This window comes from Phoenix dactylifera, unplaced genomic scaffold, assembly GCF_009389715.1.
Source record: "Phoenix dactylifera cultivar Barhee BC4 unplaced genomic scaffold, palm_55x_up_171113_PBpolish2nd_filt_p 000312F, whole genome shotgun sequence".
NCBI lineage: Eukaryota > Viridiplantae > Streptophyta > Magnoliopsida > Arecales > Arecaceae > Phoenix > Phoenix dactylifera.
The window spans coordinates 73,627-94,253 of NW_024067783.1; the positions used below are offsets into that span (position 1 = coordinate 73,627).

Below are 20,627 nucleotides of genomic sequence, written 5' to 3' on the forward strand. Positions count from 1 at the left end.
AATTAAACCTATAGCACATGCTTGTACATCTTGTTCAGCCAGATGGAACAACTGGATGAACTGGTATCAACCAAGCCTTAAACGTGTTTTCTAGCAGAGGCAATACCCATACCAATTCTGTGAACATTAAGCATGTTGGTTATCAATTGTAGAGAAACCATAAACCTAAGATAGTGAAAACTTGAAAAATCAATCCTTAAGCAGTTTGCTTGTATATATGCACTCTTAATTTGACTCAGAACATTAAGCAATGAACCATTAAGATGGTATAGAAACCATAAATCTACACGAAGATTGTGGATACCTAAACTCATCCTCCAGCAGTTTGCCTGTATACATGGATTCTTAATTTAATTCAAAACATTAAGGGATCTATCATTAAGATTGTATGATGTCAAAATTTGTCTCTATTTCCTCACAGGCACGTGTACAAATGCTTAAGCAGCATACATAGATCAGTATGAAGACATGCTCTGGTTGGTGTAGCCGAAATCAGAACTGTTAACCGATGGACAGTTCCATATTTGTTAAAAGGTGGATCACAAAGCATGAAGTTAGTCCCAGGTCCATGATACCACCATAAGCAAGGACCATAATGGGAGGACCGGATTCCAGAAAGGTAATGGGAACAACAGTCAAGATGGGGTTTCTGGAAGAGTAGGAAGTTGGATTCCAGGTCTAGACGTCCATCCTCTGCGATTCCTGTAAGCCTCAATTGCCTGTAACCTCATTCTTTCACGTGAAGCATCGAGGGGTTTCTTCAATGCCTTCAAAATAGATACTCATTTCAATTTTACCAATTTTTTAAAATATTGAGATAACAATAATTAGATATACAATAACTTATTTACAAGGACAGAATTCAGAAGGGATACCTTTGGAAGTGACAACCTAGGCGGAGCCTCAACAATTTCACCAAATTTGATGTCTTCACGCCCAGGGAAGTTTGGAACATCATCTGTCTTTGCTTTCTTGTGCTTCTTCTTTTTAGCTTCAAGATACCTTTACAGATAGTAAAATAAGACATTCCCCAAAGTACTTCTGAGAAAATGTTAAAATGAAATTAACAATTGCAACAGTTTATTGTTTGGACTCAATCAATGATCAGAAAAGCTTCATTAAAGCAAAAACTCATAGTTTGCTTTTTCCACTTCAACAGAAAGATATAACAAGTTGCTAAAAGCTGTAGCTTCTGAATTTGGTCAAGATTTAGCAAGATGGTAGCTTTGAGACAAGCAAAAGTAAAAGCCTTTTTTTTTCTTTTCTTTTTGGAGGGGCGGGGGGAGCAGCAGCTCTGGAGAATAACAATTTTCTCTTTCTGCGTAATTTCATTGCAAAAATGGAAGAGCCCATACGAACAATGAAGAGAAACAAAGTCAAGAGATCCAATAGAGCCAAATTGCTTGGACAAATGATGAACCACTCTAGAGTCTAGATTCCACCCATCACAGTTATCCGCCAACTTATGTTTCACAACAAAAGACCACTCCACCATCCTAGAATGGCAGCATGGATAACTTCTAAAGCCATAGATATACTTTAGTCCTAGACCACCCGAATGGGCCTTGGGCCTACCAAGAGTCCTGTTAGGTTTGGTTGGGCCCCAATACCTCCAAACTAAAATTCAAATGGGTACTTTACTCAAATCTTACCCATTTAAGAATCTGATTGGTCCATTTTTGTGTACGAGAATTCACAAGACTAATTGGAACTAAAATTTTGGTGCATGTACATTAAGAGTCCAAATCTTTCCTGACACTCACTCGGTCTAGGTCAAGTATGGATCAAGTCTAGAACCAGGTCATAAGCAAATACCAATATTTAGGTAGCTAAATTTTCATCATTTACTGCTTAGAGTAATTCATCAATGGCATGGTTTCGAAATGGAATTAATATTTTATATAAGAAATGTGAAGGGTATAAGAGTAAATTTATAAAATATTTACCAAATAAACTATTGCTGAGTTCAGATCTGGAGTGGATCAGGTGCATAACAATTAGACTTGTAGCCTAATGTAGCATATGATGAGGTCAGATTTGGTCCTGGTCGAATACCAGTATTCTATATCTGGACCCAGATTTGAAAAGTTTTATGAATCTAACTTTGGATTCATGCGGCCACGCCTCATCCATAAGTCTACAGGTCTGAACTGGGTGTAGGTCAGCTCCAGGTCCACGGGTCTTAGTGACAACCTATTACTGGTTCTACAATTTTATGTATAATAGATATCTAAGATATGAGAATTTCTGGAAGCATATCTAGGTGCTGGAGCTAAAAAAAATGTCAAAAAAATTTAAAGTAGGAAGCATCAACAAAGTGCTGCAGAAATATTTTGATGAGAATTCAAGATAGAAGACACCAACCTAACACTCCAAAAAAAATGAAAAACCATCAATACTGACCGGTAGGGCTGGTACAGTATCACTAATGCACATCGGTATGAAGCAGTACGGTACCAATACAGCTGTTCCGGCATCATGGCATCCATACCAGTGCTGGTTTCACACCAGAACAGTACATATTGATCATATTATCCCGTTTCAGCGACTTTTTGAAACCATGCGAATAACCATATTGGTTCAACAGCTATGAATAAGTACATACAGAATTATTCAAATATTTTTGTCTCTTATTCTATATGGAAATTTTCTAACACGTTATTGCTCTTGACTCAAGAAATAAAAACAATTTCATAATTTGTGACTTGTCAAACTCTAATTGCACATAATATATTGACCAAGATGAATCTAACATTAGAATACTATATTTTCAATATAGTCGTATCGTTGAACTCAGTGCCATATATTTCTATTTTATAACTTTGCACTTTACATGAAACAACTTATTAAAAGCACTGAAAAATCTAGAAAATGATATGCCCATTCAAAAATTGGATGGAAAGGCACAAATAGATTCTACAGCAATAGAAACAAGTGAAAAAAGAAAGGAATGAAACAAGAAGACATATAACACTATATATATACACACACATTCATATTCAGTCAAAAAGAATTAGAAACACATAGAATCATGCAGCAAGCATAACGAGGAACTAGTTAAAAAGAAAATAATAGAACCTTGAAACATCATGTCAATGGGTTACCATGACCATTTAGAGAATTGTATGATATGGTTAAAGACCTTGTATAAGTTTAATATGTTTGTGTTGGCAACTGTCAAAATGCCGCCTTCCCCTGATTTCTTAAAATATTATACATCTGAGAAAATACGAGCTGATATGGAATAAGACTCCACATTCATTAGGTTTTGAAGTTGCACTTTTTGTTGCAAAATCAAGAAAATGTTGGGGACTAAGATTAGCCTAATTTGTTCAAAATAAATCGAGATACCAAGATGCTTTTTCAGGACAAAATAATACATACATGCGTACATATATATACATGAAATTTGATCATCGAGGAAAGGAAACACTTACTCCTTGCGTTTTTTCTTCCTTACGTGAGATGCAGCCTGATCTAACTCCTGAAAGCGGAAGTCATTAACTGCCTTCCTCTTTCGTTTTTGCTGACTGTCATTGTTTATGCTTGAATTTGTAGTCGCATCTTTGTCATTTTTATGTTCATCTGATGCTGTCTTCTCAAAGTTTTCTCCTCTTCTTACATTTACACCAGCGGAAGAGTGCACATCTTTTGGATTTGCTTTCTGTGATCACATTCAGAACACTTCATATGTGATACACATGCTACAATTATCAAATAGCCCAGAAGGCCAAATTTTAAATGCACACAAGAAATGAAAGTGTTAATAGAAAACCAAGAGACAGGAAAATCGAGAAGAATTTCCTGTAATCCCCTAGATAAGCCAAAATCATCCTCAAAATTAGATAAAATACTTATTAGGTTGTTCATTTGCATGATAGTAGATCAATATAATTATATATACGATTTAGGCAGGAACATATGAATCCCTGCTGCACCAGTTGGCAGGATCCCTTTAAAAGAAGAGTCCATGAGTAAGAAAATAAAGAAGCATTCACTCAATGATGCATCAAAATTCCATACAAGTTAACAAATTATCCTTAAAATTCACATACGTGAAAAATACAACAGCAATAAGTACAAGTTTCACAACTAGAAGATTAACACTAATCACAATATACTATTTTATAGCTTCTCGCAGCTACTATAAATTATAAGCAACACAGAAGCCTTATTCCATCTAATAAATAAAGACAGGAAGGGATTTAGATCACCATTGGGGGCTTGTCTGGCAATACCCAGCCAGATTTGGCAAGATACCGAGAGGAAACCACGTGGGGTGCGGAGCATGGGAGGGGGTGGAAGAAGGAAAGGGAGAGCACAGTGAGGTCACAGGCCTGATCACAGCGGGAAAGAAAAGGGACCTCATGAGGTCTTCTTTTCTTCCGGCAGCGATTGAGACCCAGCCTCCCCGCACTCTCCTTCCATGTCTCATGCTCTCTCTCCTTTCCTTCCCTTTCTCCAGCCTGGTCTGCCGACTCTGGTAGGATGTTCCCAACCAGGCCCTAAATATGAAGGAATAATATATTTTTTATCATAATCTAATTTGGGAAAAGTTCGAGTTAATTAGCAGTAAAATGTTGCATTATGAAGGCCCTAAAATCAAGATGAGGTAATTAGTAGCAGAAAGAAGGATGAAGCAGCAGCTTCTTTTTAGTTCAATCAGGTCCTTTCGATGCATCTGAATTTATTAAGGAGGCTCTAGGTCTCTGGTTGTGTCTAGGCTTTGTTTGTTTTGTTATAAGAAGTTTATGTAGGATCAGGACTAAGAACAGACATCAAAGCCAATTTTCAAACTATAGCCTATAATTTGAAGGGTCTTACATATAATAGGGTCCACATTTTTCCCATTACTATACATGTTATTGAAAGGTTTATTGTAATTATTTAAATGAGTTTAGATGCTGGAACTGCTCTGGGCTTCCCTCTTGGCACCCCAAAAAAAAAAACAAGCTTGGTCCGAGCCTAGGCCTCACAATTTTCTTTTAAGGTCCAGTACAAGCCCAAACCCAAGCCCAAATTGAGTCAAGCTCAAGCTCATTCCCATGAGCACAGATCTACGGGTGTAAATGAGCCAAACACAAGCAAGAAGGCCTAGCTCAAGCTCAGCTTGGCATCAAGTCAAGCTAGAAAGGCAGAGCTTAACCTTGTCTCCTTTTGTGTCGAGCTGGTTGAAGCTTTAATAGGCTCAAAACATTGAGATAACTAAGCTTTCAGCAATGATGGAGAGGGGGAACCCTAAGTAGAGATGGGAAAAAAGAAAATAAGAAAAACCTTGCCTCTCATCCCTCTGATCATGAATTAGACCTTGGATCTGAACCTCTTGGCAGCCATGGTTGCCGAAGGAAAAGTGGGAAAAAAAGAACTCCATGTCCTCCCTCTCATCTCTCTAATCTTGAATCAGATCTTATATCTGAACCACTTGGCCAGCTATGGTAGCTAACCTCACTGTGGAAGTAGGCAGCGACGCCTCCAGGCATTGGATCTGGCCTCTTGGCAGCCATCGTCGGACCTCACAGTGGAAGGAGCAAGCAACACCTCAGACACCCTTTTGGTGCCCAGATTGTAAAGAGTGGGGTGGGGGCGAGAGAGACAGAGAGAGAGAGAGGTGACAATGAATTGGGTGTGATAGAGAAAGAAATGGTAGGCAACAATTGGAACCTTTGAGAAAGGGAGAGTGAAGAAGAGTTAGGAAGTTTAGGTTCCCACTAAAAAAAAGGAGCTGGTCGATGTAAATATAAGGGCTCTAATATTATTAGAAAATAGGTTAATATTTGTGCCATTAGGTTTGGATACAATAGCTATAAATTTATTCCTTAAAATAAAAATATAATAGTAGTGAAAAATAATATATCATTTATTTTTAATTTACAAAAATTAATGCTTAATATTACAAATGTATGTATGTATGTATGTATGTATATATATATATATATGAACTATATCGGGCTGAATGAAAACAAGCTATGCCTAGCTCATGTTCAACTAGTTTACGTTTCGATTTCAAAATCCTAGCTCACATTCAGCTCGTTTACCAGTCAAACAAGCTAATATTGAGACAAAATTCCAGCCAAACATGAGTTGTTTATGAACAGCTCGGCCTTTTGACAACCCTACTCAGATCCTCATTGCCTATAGCAAGGGCCATTACCCCATCCACTAGCGAACACCTCCATTCTAGATGTCACCACCATCTCTTCATTAGCCTCCATCTCTGGCTTCCCCAGCCAGTGGCCACATAGGGGAGGGGGAGATCAATGACCTCTAGCCAAAGTCGTCCGCATCTGTTCAACCATGCACCGTCTGTTTTTCAACTACTAGAGGGGAGGAAGATTGTGTGCTGGGGGCAGCAGTTGGAGGCTAGAAGTAGAGTTGGGCATCGGGCCGGCCCAGGCCCAGGCCCGCCGGGCCCGAGGTCTAAACGGGCCGTGCCTGGCCCGGCCCGCTTATGAAGCGCCGGCACGGCCCGTTCAGCACGGAACAGTAGCCCGGCCCGGCCCCAGGCCCGTCTATTGGCGGGCCGGGCCGGGCACGACACGAGACGGGCCGTGCCTGGCACGGCCCGCAACGGTTCCAAACGGGCCGTGCCAGGCACGGCCCGCAACGGGTTTGGCACGGCCCGTTTGGAACCGTTGTGGGCCGTGCCTGGCACGGCCCGTCTGGAGAGGGGGGAGAAAAATAGCCGTTTCCAACGGCTATTTTGGAAAAATTTCAATTTTGCCCCTCCCAACAGTCCAAAAACGGCTAAATTGAGGGGTATTTTGGGAAAAAAAATTTGGGCTTCTATAAATAGCCCTTTCCTCCCTCATTCTCACCACACCAAACCAACTATTCTCTCCTTCTCTACTACTATTATTTCTCTATTCTAAAGTGCTCTTCTAGCAATTTAATTTTTAGTTTGCATTTAGCAAGTGTTCAAGTGCTACACAAGAGGAGGTTCCTGTTGAGAAGAGAAGGTCACTCCTGTTGAGAGCACAAGAGGAAGCTCAGAATCTCGGCTCTACCTCTGCCCTCCAACCCTCTACTCAATTCCTCCTTGTGGTTAGTTTTTATTTTTTCAATTCATCAATTTAGATATGTCATCTTTTGAAGAAAGTCAGTTTGGCATTCCTCCTGTTTCTGAGGGAGAAGAAACTAATCCCCAACCCCATGTTCCTAGTTCCTCTAGAACTAGTGACCCGAGTGGAGATCAAACCTCTTCTCGTAAGAGGACTAGTGCTGTATGGAATGAATTTGATAGAGTTATGGTTGATGGAGTCTGGAAAGCTAAATATAAAAAATGTGCCAAACTTTATAGTTGTAGTAGTAGTGGGGGAACAGGGCATTTAAAAAGACATCAAGAGAGTCATAGGATGCATGATTCTCATGCTCAAACTCAAAGTACCCTTAATATACAAGGGGGATTACTTGTAGGTAATTTTGCATATAATCATGAAAATCAAAGAAAAGCACTTGTAAAATGGATAGTTAAGGATGAATTACCTTTTAGTTTATGTGAATCTTTTAATTTTGAAGAATATGTTCAATTAAACCTACAACCTGCTTACAAAAGAACTAGTAGGCGTACATTTAGAAGAGTAGCTATGACTAACTTTTTAGCAATGAAACAAAGTTTAATTGAAACACTTTCTACTTTAAATGTAAAAATTTCATTAACTTCTGATATTTGGTCAGCATCTGTAGGTAGTAATTGTTTTATTGCCATTACTGCTCATTATATTGATAATGATTGGCAATTAAATAAACGTATTCTTGCTTTTCGTGCTTTTGATTTTCCACATTCTGGGCAACAAATTTCAAATGTCATTTATCAAACTGCATGTTCATATAATATTAATTATAAAATTATGTCTATTACTTTTGATAATGCATCTAATAATAATTCTGCTGTTGCATTATTAAAAGACTCATTGCATCCCATGTTAGATGGAAATTTATTGCATATTAGATGTGCATGTCATATCTTAAATCTTTCTGTTCAAGCTGGCATGGGCATGATTCAAGATGTGATTTCAAAAATTAGAAATACAGTTTCTTTTATTCATGCTTCAAGATCAAGACTTCAAGAATTTAAGGAACTATGTATAAATCATGGTAAACGTTTTAAAAAATTTAAACTTGATGTAATTACTCGTTGGAACTCAACATATAGCATGATACATGATGCATACCCATATAAAAACTTATTAAGTGCATATATTAATGATCGTGGATTAGGCTTTACATTGACTGAAACTGATTGGAATAAAGAAAAAATTTTGGAAGATTTTTTGCTTAGTTTTTATAATGCTACCAATGTTCTTTCTGGTATTTATTATCCAACTTCATGTTCATTTTTACAAGAAGCATATATAATTAGTCAAAAATTTGCAGAACATAGATATGATGATGTTTTAATGCCTATTATTGACCTAATGGAATTTAAATGGAATGAGTATTGGGACAAGATATGTCCTATGCATAACTTAGCTGCTATATTTGATCCTAGAGTTAAATTAAATGGCGTGCTAATTTTACTTGATGCATACTGTGAAAATATGAATCAAGATCCTGAACCTACTAAAAATGAGGTAAAACAACTTCTTTATGATATTTATGCTATATATGATGAAAAAATTCGTGGATCTAGATTTTTCGTACAAACCTCTATTTCTTCTTCTAGTAGTTCTCGTTCGTCATCTATTTTTTCATTCATTGCACAGAGAAAACACACACATGCTTCAAGTTTATCTTCATCTTCTTCATCTTTAAGTAGTGAACTAGAATTTTATTTACGAAATGATCTTCAGTCTGCATATGATGAAAATCAAATAGAGAATCTAGATGTATTATCTTGGTGGAAGAGTGTTAGAAATCAATATCCTGTTATGTCTGCAATTGCACGCGATATTTTAGCTGTGTCGATGTCCACGGTAGCATCGGAATCCGCTTTTAGTGCAGGTCGGCGTGTTCTTGACGAAAAGAGAAGTAGGATGACGGGCGAAACGGTGGAGATGCTTCTCTGCTTCAAAGATTGGTTGGATGCTGAGGCAAGACTTCAAGATAAAGGTGGACATAATACATCCTCTGATGATGATGATACAAACACTACTGAAGAGTGAATACGGATTCACTGAATCACTGATGATTAGTAAGATTTCTTAATTTTTTATAATTGTACATTTTTATTGTATTCTGGAGGTCAGACCAAGGTCCAAACCTCGGCCCTTTCTTATTGTATTCTGGAGGTCAGACCAAGGTCCAAACCTCCCTTCATGTACCATTTTGATTTAAATTAATAAACTGGTAGGGGTCTATGCCAAACCCCCCACCATTAAGGTGACTTTATATTAATAAATCCTTAGTTTTCAATATGTATTAATTTATTAAAAAAATTTATAAAGCATTAATTTTTATGGAGATGGGCCGTGCCTGGCCCGGCCCAGGCCCTTATGGGCCGTGCCGTGCTTGGCCCGCGGGCCCAGAGCGGGCCGTGCCGGCCCAGGCCCGAAGCGGGCCGTGCCGGGCTCGGCCCGCGGGCCAGAAAACCGTGACCCAGCACGGCCCCCTTAATTGGGCCGTGCCAGGCACGGCCCGGTACTGTAGCTAGCAGGCCGTGCCGGGCCGTGGGCGGCCCGGCCCAGTGCCCAACTCTAGCTAGAAGGCCTACAACAAGTCACCACCAAAGCAAATGTCTAGTATAGGAGTCATGGCGTTATAGGGTAGGGTGAGGTAAAGGCGGTCGGACATGGCAATGTTATGAGAAGCAATGATCAAGGGCAGGCAATGAAGGGAAGGAAGTAGGGGAAGGGGTGAAGCGAGGGGGTCAACAAGAATAGCTTCAAGAGAGGCAAAGTCACCAAGGAGGTGCTCATGAATGAGATCGGGGAAACCACGACATGGGAGGAAAGAAAGAGATAGATGGATGGGATGGGGCAAGGATGTGAGGAGTTAGGTGCCTTAGCCTCTTAGTGTGGCCATTTAGGTTATGGATTTAGAGTTTGTTCAGTCTGGGTCCAATTTCGGGCTAGCCATTAAGCTCGGGCTTTGGGCCAGATGTCGAGCTCAGGTTTTGGACCAGGCTTGGACTATGCCAAAAGCCTAAACTCGGCCCAATACCATACCAAATCCAACCTGAAAACTAACTAGGTTCTAGATTACAAGCCCAAGCCCGATCAAACTACATCGAGCCAGGCCCAAAGCCTAACTTGAAGCTAGTCCAACCTGACCTAAAGCCAATCTAGCCTGACCTACCTAGGGTTGGCCTGGGTCCATCTCCAACCCTACCACAAGCCTTAAATACCTTACATGGGATTAGGAAATACTCTTTTTTCTTGGATGAACATGAAAGTAAAAGGTCTATATTAGTATAAAGCTTAGGTCCTTCATAAAATTTCATAAAAACAAAGTGAATTGATTGTTTTTCCAACTGATGAGTGATTCCATTAGCCTAAATAATCACACAAAGCACTTTGGTGATCCCCTCAAAGCTTCGTTTAAGAGGAAAGGCGCAATACCTCCTAGATATCCTCTTAACCTTGTGGTAATCATTCAACCGAAGAAACAATTTTGCACTTTTCTCTCATGTAAGTATCTTCCATTTAGAAGAGGACATTTTCTATGATAGCCTTGCATACAACCTAATCATGTTATCAAAAGATTTACAGATTTCCATTGAATTTGATGAATGGTGACAAACATAAAGCCCAAAATTATAATATTCATCTTGTTTTACCTAAATTAAAGTGAAAATATGACATTTTCTCTATACAGAAGAGAAAAGGAAAAGAAATAAAAATCACATGGATCTCCATTTATGATCTAAATGTCGAACTAAATATCCAGAAAATATTATAAATGTTACAAGTAAAATATATATACCAAGTAGAAGTCCTTGCCCCATGATATTAGAACATAGCATTATCCTATAATGAGTTGAGATTTCTAACCCATTGAACTCACAAGATAGCATTGAATCTCAGGTATAAAGCTTGATCATTCAAAGCAAAATTATGGCTAAGGATGCTGAAGAGAGGCTTAGGATGGCTGTTTGAATGAATTTTAGGGTTTCAAGAAAATTTCTGGGTGGTTTCCTAAATTTCAGCTAAGCAAAGACATCCTCTCTAGGTGTTTGAAGTTCAAACCATTGCATTAAGGTTACCAAGGTTTCATTTCATAGTTGTAACAAATGGGAAGGGTATCATTGCTGTTCTGAAATTCTTGCATAATTAAAAGCAATGATAACATTCAATCTTGATAAACAAATCAGGAGTCAAAATAACTGGCCCCTTGGTGGTAAAGAGAAAGAGAGAGACAATATCCCTAGGGATATGGAAGCGCAGAAGGAAAGGAGAGAGAGGCCATGTGCCTCTTTCTCTTTTTCCTTCTTTTAGCTGCCTGCCCATGTATAAGCCCCACTACTTGTAGGGCTGATTTGGCTTTTAGCTCCAAGATCTTTTAATCTCGAGCTCTAGGCTCCATAAGGCCCATTAAACTAAAAACTAAGCAGAGATGAAAGAACAAACTAATGGCTAAATTTAATCTAAAAGCAACCCAACAATTCACAACCATGCAGTGCAGCATCTTAACATTGGAATATGAATCTGAAGTTTTTGGAGCATCCATCTAATCCATGAAAGAGTCCATTAAAGGAATATATTAAAAAGAATTTGGAGCACTAAAAAGAGGAGAAAATAAAGTAGAGTGCTATCTCTAGATCCAACTCAAAAGGTGGGCCATGCTGCAAGAAAAAGTTCATGGAATGAGTTCAACCAACATATCATAGTTTGTACAAGCCCAACAATAGTCAAGGATGTTTGTTTTATTTATTTCTATGTTATTTATTTAAATCTATGTTGTCAATCTCATATGATTGGAATATTCCCTTCTTAGACATGGTTATAGACTTATAGTTTGATCTTTTTTTTAAAAGTATTGTTGAATCTATTTTCAGGCCAATTTTTTTATTGAGTAATTATGAGATATTTAGAGTTGTCATGTAAATTGTTGAGTAGTCATGCAGAGTTAAGGGGTTCATGTGACAGTCACTTCATTTGGTGGGAGTTTAAGCTCCCACTTTTGTCCAGAAATGATCTAATTTAAAGCTAGGCTGAGGCTAAATATGACTTGGAGATTATAACTCTATTAGGGCAGGGTTTATGCAGTTTTCATGGTTACAAACAGTAAGTGGAAAATCTTAGATTCATATAATGAAAATTTGACCAAAAAATAGTATCTTCTCCTTTCATTGTCATTCAAAATTCTAGAAGATGAAGATGCAGTCTCCAGTCCACTAGGTATCCTCATGAAAATCTGTGGTAGCTGCCCATCAGCCTACCCATGATACAGGCCATACTTTCCTAGCAGATTATATAGACATAATGTGTATTAATTCATCATGGCCATATTCTATTGTTTTCAAGTTGAGTAACCATAGTTTTCTTATAATCTTACATAACATAAATTAAGAATTGATTAAGATATTGTAAGTTCACTCACGTACAATGACATATATATTATTAAAGTGCTCAAGAATCAACAAAGAAATTATAAAAACCCATTGCTTCAATTAGGAGACTACTTAAGGCAGTTTTTTTCCAACAAGTTAATGACTTTGGCTGCATGCAAGATTCAAGGCTGATAATACCTAAATTCTTATAGTCTCGATAGCTGGTCATCCAAAGGAATCAACAATAACAGCAGACCTTATCCAAATAAGAGGTACTTGGCTGCAACTTCAACAAAGAAAGATCCAGCCAAGGCTCAGCAAGTTGTCGTCACTAGTTACTAACCTGACATTAATCTCTCACCCAGTGGGCAGGCATTTTTGGCCTATACCAGAGAAGGCTCCATCAAAAGCTTGAGCAAGTTGCCACAGCTAGTTGCCAACCAGGCAACAATCCTCTCACTGAGCGCATAAACATATTCGGTCTTAGCCAGTTGGGAGTAAGGAAGGAAGTGGAATTGCTTAGATAAAAAAAAAAATGTTCTCAAAACTTTACTTTCCTTCATTGTTTAATGTTAACTTTGTTATTAACAAATACTAAATACTGACACAATAATGGAATCTTCTTACATAAAAAATGTATCATCATGCTCTTTCTCTATATCTCAGACATAATCTGTAATTTTCATCTCCATTCTTAGCCTTTGATTTCTGTTGAAAATTAACAACCAAAAATCACATATATAAATCATACCATAATTTTTTTCCTATTGTTTTCAACAAGTCTTGACATTGGCCAAACTTAATAAAAAATTAAAAAGATTCCCCACAATATGGAACATTAGAGTTTAACAACTTCAATAATATATGACATTATTCAACAACTCACCAATACAATTACATGCTGTTTCTAGGACTATATTTTGTCTGTTAACCACTTCTCAACAGTAGCATTGATAACTAATAATTGATTAAAGAAAATGGAAGTTGCATAATAAAAGAAAGAAAGGTATATCACAATGTCCAAGTGAAATAGATAAATGTTTTATGTTATGTTCTTGACTTTTTTTAACATAAGTCTAACATCTCATAAAAAGTGATAACCTCATATAAGTGCTCAAAACAATCCATATTAATTTTGAAAGTTTATCTAAATTCAATTCTATCTCCAGCAAGGGGCAATGAGGATATTAACTATAGATGCTACCACATACACTGGTACACTGTAAAGAAGCTTATCTGCATGACTTTATGTTCTATGAGTAGAAAAAGCTTCTCAAGCATTCGAATTGTTTCCTCACTTCATAACCTTGGAAGCAAACTAGAAATAGAATATGGCTGGCCGTGTCCATAATCACTGGTAATCAGCTACCTGCTCTATAGCAATTTGGATACGGAACTGCATTTCTGGCCCTTCCTCCAATTCAATGGATCACAAATCGATGGTGCAAAATGGGATAAGTCATCATGTCATTTAGGCAAAGAAGTGATACATATCCTATCCTTTTTCTTAACCATCAAATTCCCCAAAATCCATCACAATTTAAAAAGACAATAATAATAAAAAATCATAATCATAATCCAGCAGTTGCATCAATAGAATGATCAAGAAGAACAAGACTTCACCATTTTTATGTTTTACACTATTTTGTCTTGTATAACTACATGCCTCTAATTGAAATTGCAAGCACATGAACTATCTTCCCTTCCACCCATCAAAAATACAAAATATAAGACGGCTGCAAGAACAAGAAGTTACAAGCATAACACCTCTCTAGCTCAAAAAATTCTATAATCACATGAAAAACCCTAACTCATCACAGAAAAAGTCCAGCTTTTGGCAAAATATTGCAAAGATGAGTTTGAATTCAAAAGAATCCTTACTTTTTCTTTTTCACCAGCAGCACCTCCTTTCCTCCTCTCATTCCTCGAATCTTCGGAACTTCGCAAAGACCCTAAAAACACAGCTTGTTTAAGTATTGGAACAAAAATATAAGGAAAAAGAAAGGAAAAGGCAACCAGAAAGCTATTATAGAGTTGATTAAGAATGAAAAGAGAAGAGAGGGGGAGAGAGTGCAGGGAGGGAAGGGAAGAAACCTGGCTTGGTGGAAGAGGGGTTCTTGAACTCCATGATCTTGCGGAGCTTGGAGGGAAGGGCTTCGAGCTCTTTGAGTTTAGGAGGGGGAGGGAGACGAGTTACGCCGCCGTGGGCCGCTTGGTAGTTCTTCTCCCTCCGCCGCCGCCCCTTGCCGCCCATCCCCTCCGCCGCCGCTACTTCCGACTAGTCTTGTTGGAGAGAGAAGTAATCTCGACCAACCGACCGAGAAAAGTAACTAGGGTTTATTTGCCATGAGGAAATTTGTGAACCGGAATAGAAAGGGGGGAAAATAACTCTCCCACTTAAATGGATGCGAAGAGTTAATATTTTTCGGTTCGCTGGCTTCTATATATTTTATTTACGAACAAGCGACAGAATAAAATGACGCCCTATGAACGATGTACAATGTTCATGATATAAATCAGCTAACTTTTATGATGTCTTGTTATCTTTTGAGCACATTGGAAATGTCCTAGTATTTTCATATTATATTAAAAAATTAAGGAACCTATTTGTCTTGTTGAGCTCGATCATTCCAAATCAATTTAAACAAAAATATGTAATGCTAATTGATGGGGGGCAAAAGGGATCGTCCAGCCTACAACTAAAAGGTCGCCTAGTTTCGGCCCAATAAGCATCAAAGCCAATCGGTTGAATCTTCACTTCGGTCTAGAGTCAGCTCAACTTCAGGACTCCGCCAAAAGCTCCACCAACTCCAGTATTCGCCGACTCCCCCAACCAAGTTCGAGGTGCCTCCAGTATTCGTCGATCCGCCCTGACCAAGCTTGGGGCGCCTACCCCAGTAGTACGCCTCGACCCTCAAGCTCGGGGCGCTCCACCAAGTACACCTCGGAACCCGAGAAGCCGAGCTACTCACAGCACCCATCAAACCGACCTCATCAAACGCATGATGCGACCTTTCAACAAGCTCGGCCTCGCCAACGACCGCACCTATGTGCGTGCGTACACCCATCCACGTGGCCGTACATTACAACACTACCATGCTACGTCTCCATAGCCGGCCTTCGACAGTCAGACAACACCTTGACTACTCCGGACATACCCTGTTGTGCTGTCAACACCCTACCGTTCTCAAGAACGGACAGTACTACAAGCCACCAACCAGCCAAAGCTACGCGCCATCCAGCTCAGAGCCATGCCCCCTCATAATGAGGGCCGACGATGCCTCTGCCATCTGGGCCACTCCACCGGGACTATAAGTAGCTCGGTTAGGTAACTTCTAAGGGACCTTTTTTTTGGCTGGACCAAATTTATCCCACTCTAACTTGATCGTCGGAGGGCCATCACCGGAAACATCGGTGAGGCTTTGTGCAGGTCCAAGGCCGTCGCACGGGAGGTGGCTCTCATCTTCTCTTTCTAACCAACGGCGGCTCCCTCGACTCCACCAGTGTGATCACCCTCGGGCCAAATTTGAACCATAACATTTCTGGTGCTAAAGGAATGGACTGAGCCGTAACCACAAGAATAATGAACCAGGGGGCCCCAAACGCGTTGAGCAACCGGGAATCAGTGCCTGACTACTCTCTCCAAAATCCACCTCCTACACCGCACATGCCGGCAGACCAAACTTCCCAAATCTAGCCAGAGCAATTTTATTTGCTCGCCCAGCAAGTCCAAACCTTGGCTATGGTTATTCAAACCCTTCATTCGGGTGGAGTTTCATCAATCATTGAACTCAACACGAAAGTCGAGGAAGTAGGGCAACAAATCGAAATGCTTTGGGATCAAGCCGCGGAACTCCACAAGGAGTGCTATCGATCGAGGAGCAAGTCCCCTCGGAAGTCTGGAAGACATGTCTCCCACCGAAGTTTTGAGGAGTATACTCCTCTTACGTCCTCCCGGACCGAGATCCTCACGGAAATTGAGGGTTGCAACTACCTCCAATCTCCTCCGAAGATGCGACCATCCAAGTCACGGAAGCATTTAGGCAAATATTGCCGCTTCCATTGGGACCACGGCCATAACACGGAGGATTGTTATCAGCTCCATGATAAGATCGAAGTGATCGTCCACCAAGGCCTCCTGAGCTGGTTCATCGGTGGATCAACCAACAGAGCGGAGCTCGATGGACAAACTTCGGGACCATCTGACGGACCTGACGACGGACGCCCCGCCGTGGGTATTATCAATACCCCGTCTATTAGTCTTACGCGTTGACACCGCCTTGGCCCTAAGGGGCCGAGAAGGGGCTAATGACCCCAAATGTAAATTACTCCCCCAAGAAAGGACCTTAGCCTCTTTCATGTCAGGGCTTTCTTCCTCATACCGTAATCTAATGAAGTTATTCTCCGAAATTTTTCCAAGGCGTCTCTAAAGTGTTCTAGGAAGCTCGACGCATGTTTGATGCCCTAGCAGCACGAGTTATATGCCGATAACTTTATAAAGTCACCCATAGAGCTTGCCTCGGGGCGCCCTGCAGGACTTAGCAAGAGCCCGAGGGTCTCGCAATTGCTGGTTCTATTTATAAAGTCGCCTCTGGAGCTTGCCTCGGGGCGCCCTACAGGACTTAGCGAGAGCCCGAGGGTCTCGCAACTGCAGGTTCTATTTATAAAGTTACCCCTAGAGCTTGCCTCGGGGCGCCCTGCAGGACTTAGCGAGAGCCGAGGAAGAGCGCCCCCGTCCGCAGGATTCCACGAGCACGCCTCCTATCTTAGTAGGAGGGCAATTGCGGGGTTTGTTTAAACTTCATCATGCTCGAATGGATTTCTGTTCTCGGGTATATGTTTATCCCCGAGCTCGTTATTATTCTCGAGTTGGCATTGTCCCTTGGGTGGATTTCTAATCTCGAATTGGCTTCGGCCCTCGAGTGGATTTTTGTTCTCGGGTAGATATTTATCTCCGAGATCATTATTATTCCCAAGTTGGCATTGTCCCTCGGGTGGATTTCTAATCTCGAGTTGGCTTCAACCCTCGAGTGGATTTCTGTTCTCAGGTATCTATCACCGAGCTCATTATTATTCCCGAGTTGGCATTGTCCCTCGGGTGGATTCCTAATCTCGAGTTGGCTTCGGCTCTCGAGTGGATTTCTATTATCAGGTAGATGTTTATCCCCAAGCTTATTATTATTCCCAAGTTGGCTTCGGCCCTCGAGTGAATTTCTATTCTCGGGTGGATACTTATCTTCGAGCTCGCCTGTACTCCTGAGTTGATGTCGACCCCCGGGCGGGCTTCTATCCTTAAGCTAATTTCCGGTTAGCTTCCTCATTTTCCGATTTCGCTCCCCTAGGCAAAGCATAAAGCGGCTCGCACTATCAAATAAAGAGCTACGAGCTCGCTTCATATGAGACTTATTTTCTAATCGGGGGAATGTACCGAGCCCGAAGACTTCAACAAGTGCTAAATGCAGCTCCTGCTATATGAGATGGGCCCGGATCTAGGCTATGCAATTCGGATCTTGATGTCCGAACATGGAGCGGAGCAAACTCAAATACTTAGTCACCCAAGGGAATCGATTATAGAAAATTAGTTTAATTAGTCGATTTATTAGTGAACAGGGAAAAATATTATCTAGATGGGTGAATAAATTGACCTTGAAACAACAACGATTAATTACTATTGCTCCCCTTGTTCCTTCAACCAATTTTCCATTTCAGTTCTGAGTTTAGGGGAAGGAAGGGGGCTGTGGCGTGTTCAAAAAAAAGGCTGTCCTGGGTCGGGAGAGTCTTCAGTATATTGGTCACAATCATCAAAGACCTGAATCGAAGGACCTTTTATCACGACTTTCGCCTCTTTCGTACCCTGCTTCCACTACTGTACGAATAGCATTTCCTTCTACACGAATAGCATTTCCTGCTACAGTTTGAGCAGCAAACGAGGTTTGACAGTATATTGAAAGAGAAGAAATTTTATTGATAGTGAAGGACGAAGGCAGAATACAAGGGTGCCCGACCTTATGGTCGGAAAAATTACAAAGGGCCTAAATGACCAATTTTACAAAAACAAAAACAAAAATTAGTCAACGTGGACGACTTCCACATTGATGTAAGTTACGGCCCCCGACTCGGTTGCGACCTCCGGAATGTCGTCTCCGACTGCTTCAGAAGCGGCCTCAGCTCCAACGCCGGCATCAGGAATGACTATTGATTCCATCCTGTCGGTAGCTTCGAGAGCAATCTCCGACATAGCCTCGGCATTGGCTTCTGCAGCATCCTCGTCCATCTCGGCAGCTCCGTCTAGGTCTGGATCAAGGCTGTTGAGATCAACTTCAGGGCAGAACTGCTGAACTTGGAGACGACAATTGTCGAAACCTTGAACCATAGCAGCAGCGGCCCCTTCCGCTAGTTCAGCGAGGTACTCCTTCAACTGACAGAATTTCTCGACGGCCTCACAAGCGGATGATTTCACTAGGCTCTCGAGTCGCCCGACCTTCAGCTCCCGCTCTTCCTTAACCAGAGCGGCTTCGAGCTCGAAGATGCGGCTTGCAGAGGAGGAACGAGCCCAGGAATGCTCGGCCTCCATATCTCGGATCTAAGCAAGCCTATCCTTTATTACGGCTTCAGAAGCACGCACCTTCTTCTTGGTCTTTCGAAGTTGCTGTGCGGTAGCTGTAGTTTTCTCCTCGGCTTGACGCTGCTGCTGCTCAACAGCAGCCGCTCGATTTTCGGCCTCCTACTAACGTTACGAAGCAGTTGCTGCTCGAGCTTCGTCCTCTTGCTTATGAAGCTCGGCAAGCTCCGTCCTCAGCCTGAGCACCCTTAGCTCCTCCCGGTCGGCGAGTACATCGACCACATGAAAAGACCGGCACGAAAAGACAAGAGTGTCAACAAAAACTGAGCATTCACAAAGAAAATGAACAAGGGACAGAAGGATGGTGTCACTCACCCGCACGCTCGTCGAGTAAATATGATGGACGAGGTCACCAAGGTCCTCCTCCATCTATACACGGTCGCGTGAAAGTATGATGCTGCGCATGAGCCCGTGAGCTACATCTTTAGATTCAAGAGCCGAATCGCCCTCAGATGCGCGACGTTGATGCCGCGGTTGCTCCCTGCCGGACTTGGAAAACATCGGCTCGACTCTTGCCAAGGCTGGAACATCAGAGAAAGTCGCAGCCTCGGCGCATAACGAGACCATGGGGGGACCGAAGTCCCAGGCCTATACCCTAGCTCAAAATCTCGTCCGAACAACTGGGTTATCGCAGCGACCTCTGGGACTTGATCGGCAAGCACGACCGCCGCTCAGTCGGAAAGATCCCCCACAGTCATCGACTAGGGCACCTCGGCCTCTTCTGCGAGCCCCCGGATAGGTTCGACTAGAGCAGGGGAGGCAACCTCAGGCTCTCCCTGCTCGATCTCGAGGCTGGGGGCAACTCTTGCCTTCTTCGGCCTTCCCTCAAGCCGGACCCCTTCGAGGGCAGCCTTTTTCTTCCTATATACGGCCATCAACATCTTGGTATTGATAATCATCCCTGCAATGTTTGGAGACAAAAAGGCTTATCAAATTTCAACATAAAAGAAAAGAAGGAAAAGCCAAATTACTCTTACCCTCAGGACGAGCTGGGCTTAGGCTAAGATTCACTAAAGCCTCCTCGCTGAGCAGGTTAGAGAGCTGAGGAGTTTCTTTCAGTCCAAGCAAAATATCTAAGGTCTTCTGCTTGAACTGTGACAACTGCGGGAACTTATTGTTTGCCAAAGCCAGCGGAAAGCTCCAGGTCGGATTAAATCCCCACGACCGCTCGGAGGAGATAAAAAAAAATATCCTTCCATCCGTGAATGGAAGTGGGCATGCTCCCAAATAGCTTGCGGCCGCCTCGAGGGAAGAAGTACCACCACCCTTTGTCCACAGGATTGCCTTTTAATATAAAGCAACTTTTGAAGACCTTCACTAAGGGGGACAGGCCGTGTGCCAGGCAAAGGACGAGGAAGCCGATGATTAGTCTCCATGAGTTCAAAACGAGCTGCACCGGCACCAGGCCATACACCGTCAGAAGCTCCCCCATGAATCCATGCAGAGGGAACCTCAGCCCTGCTTGGAGTGTATTTGCGTATACTCCGACCCAACCGTAAGTGGGTTGGTGACTCGTCCTCCGAGGTCCAGGAGCTCGAGAACGAACTCCAGAGGATTGAAGAATCGGGCTCGAACCGA

General features: G+C 41.5%; 1 protein-coding gene across 1 annotated transcript; it reads right to left on the reverse strand.

Annotated features, from left to right (window-relative positions):
• Positions 1 to 251: 251 nt before the first annotated feature.
• On the reverse strand, positions 252 to 14,809 carry LOC103698423. The gene is made up of 5 exons (XM_008780434.4): positions 14,522 to 14,809; positions 14,309 to 14,379; positions 3,438 to 3,664; positions 876 to 1,002; positions 252 to 767 (listed from the first exon to the last, which is right to left on the reverse strand). The coding sequence occupies exons 1-5, from the start codon at positions 14,679 to 14,681 to the stop codon at positions 636 to 638; spliced, it is 717 nt and encodes a 238-aa protein (XP_008778656.2). The 5' UTR covers positions 14,682 to 14,809; the 3' UTR covers positions 252 to 635.
• Positions 14,810 to 20,627: the final 5,818 nt, after the last annotated feature.

Excerpts from the sequence above, each read along its gene's own strand:
- LOC103698423 (XM_008780434.4), bottom strand. The coding sequence starts at position 14,681 with ATGGGCGGCAAGGGGCGGCGGCGGAGGGAGAAGAACTACCAAGCGGCC. Across the intron at positions 14,380-14,521 it reads CCCCTCTTCCACCAAGCCAG|GGTCTTTGCGAAGTTCCGAA; the intron begins GTTTCTTCCCTT and ends CTGTGTTTTTAG. Across the intron at positions 768-875 it reads CTAGGTTGTCACTTCCAAAG|GCATTGAAGAAACCCCTCGA; the intron begins GTATCCCTTCTG and ends TCTATTTTGAAG.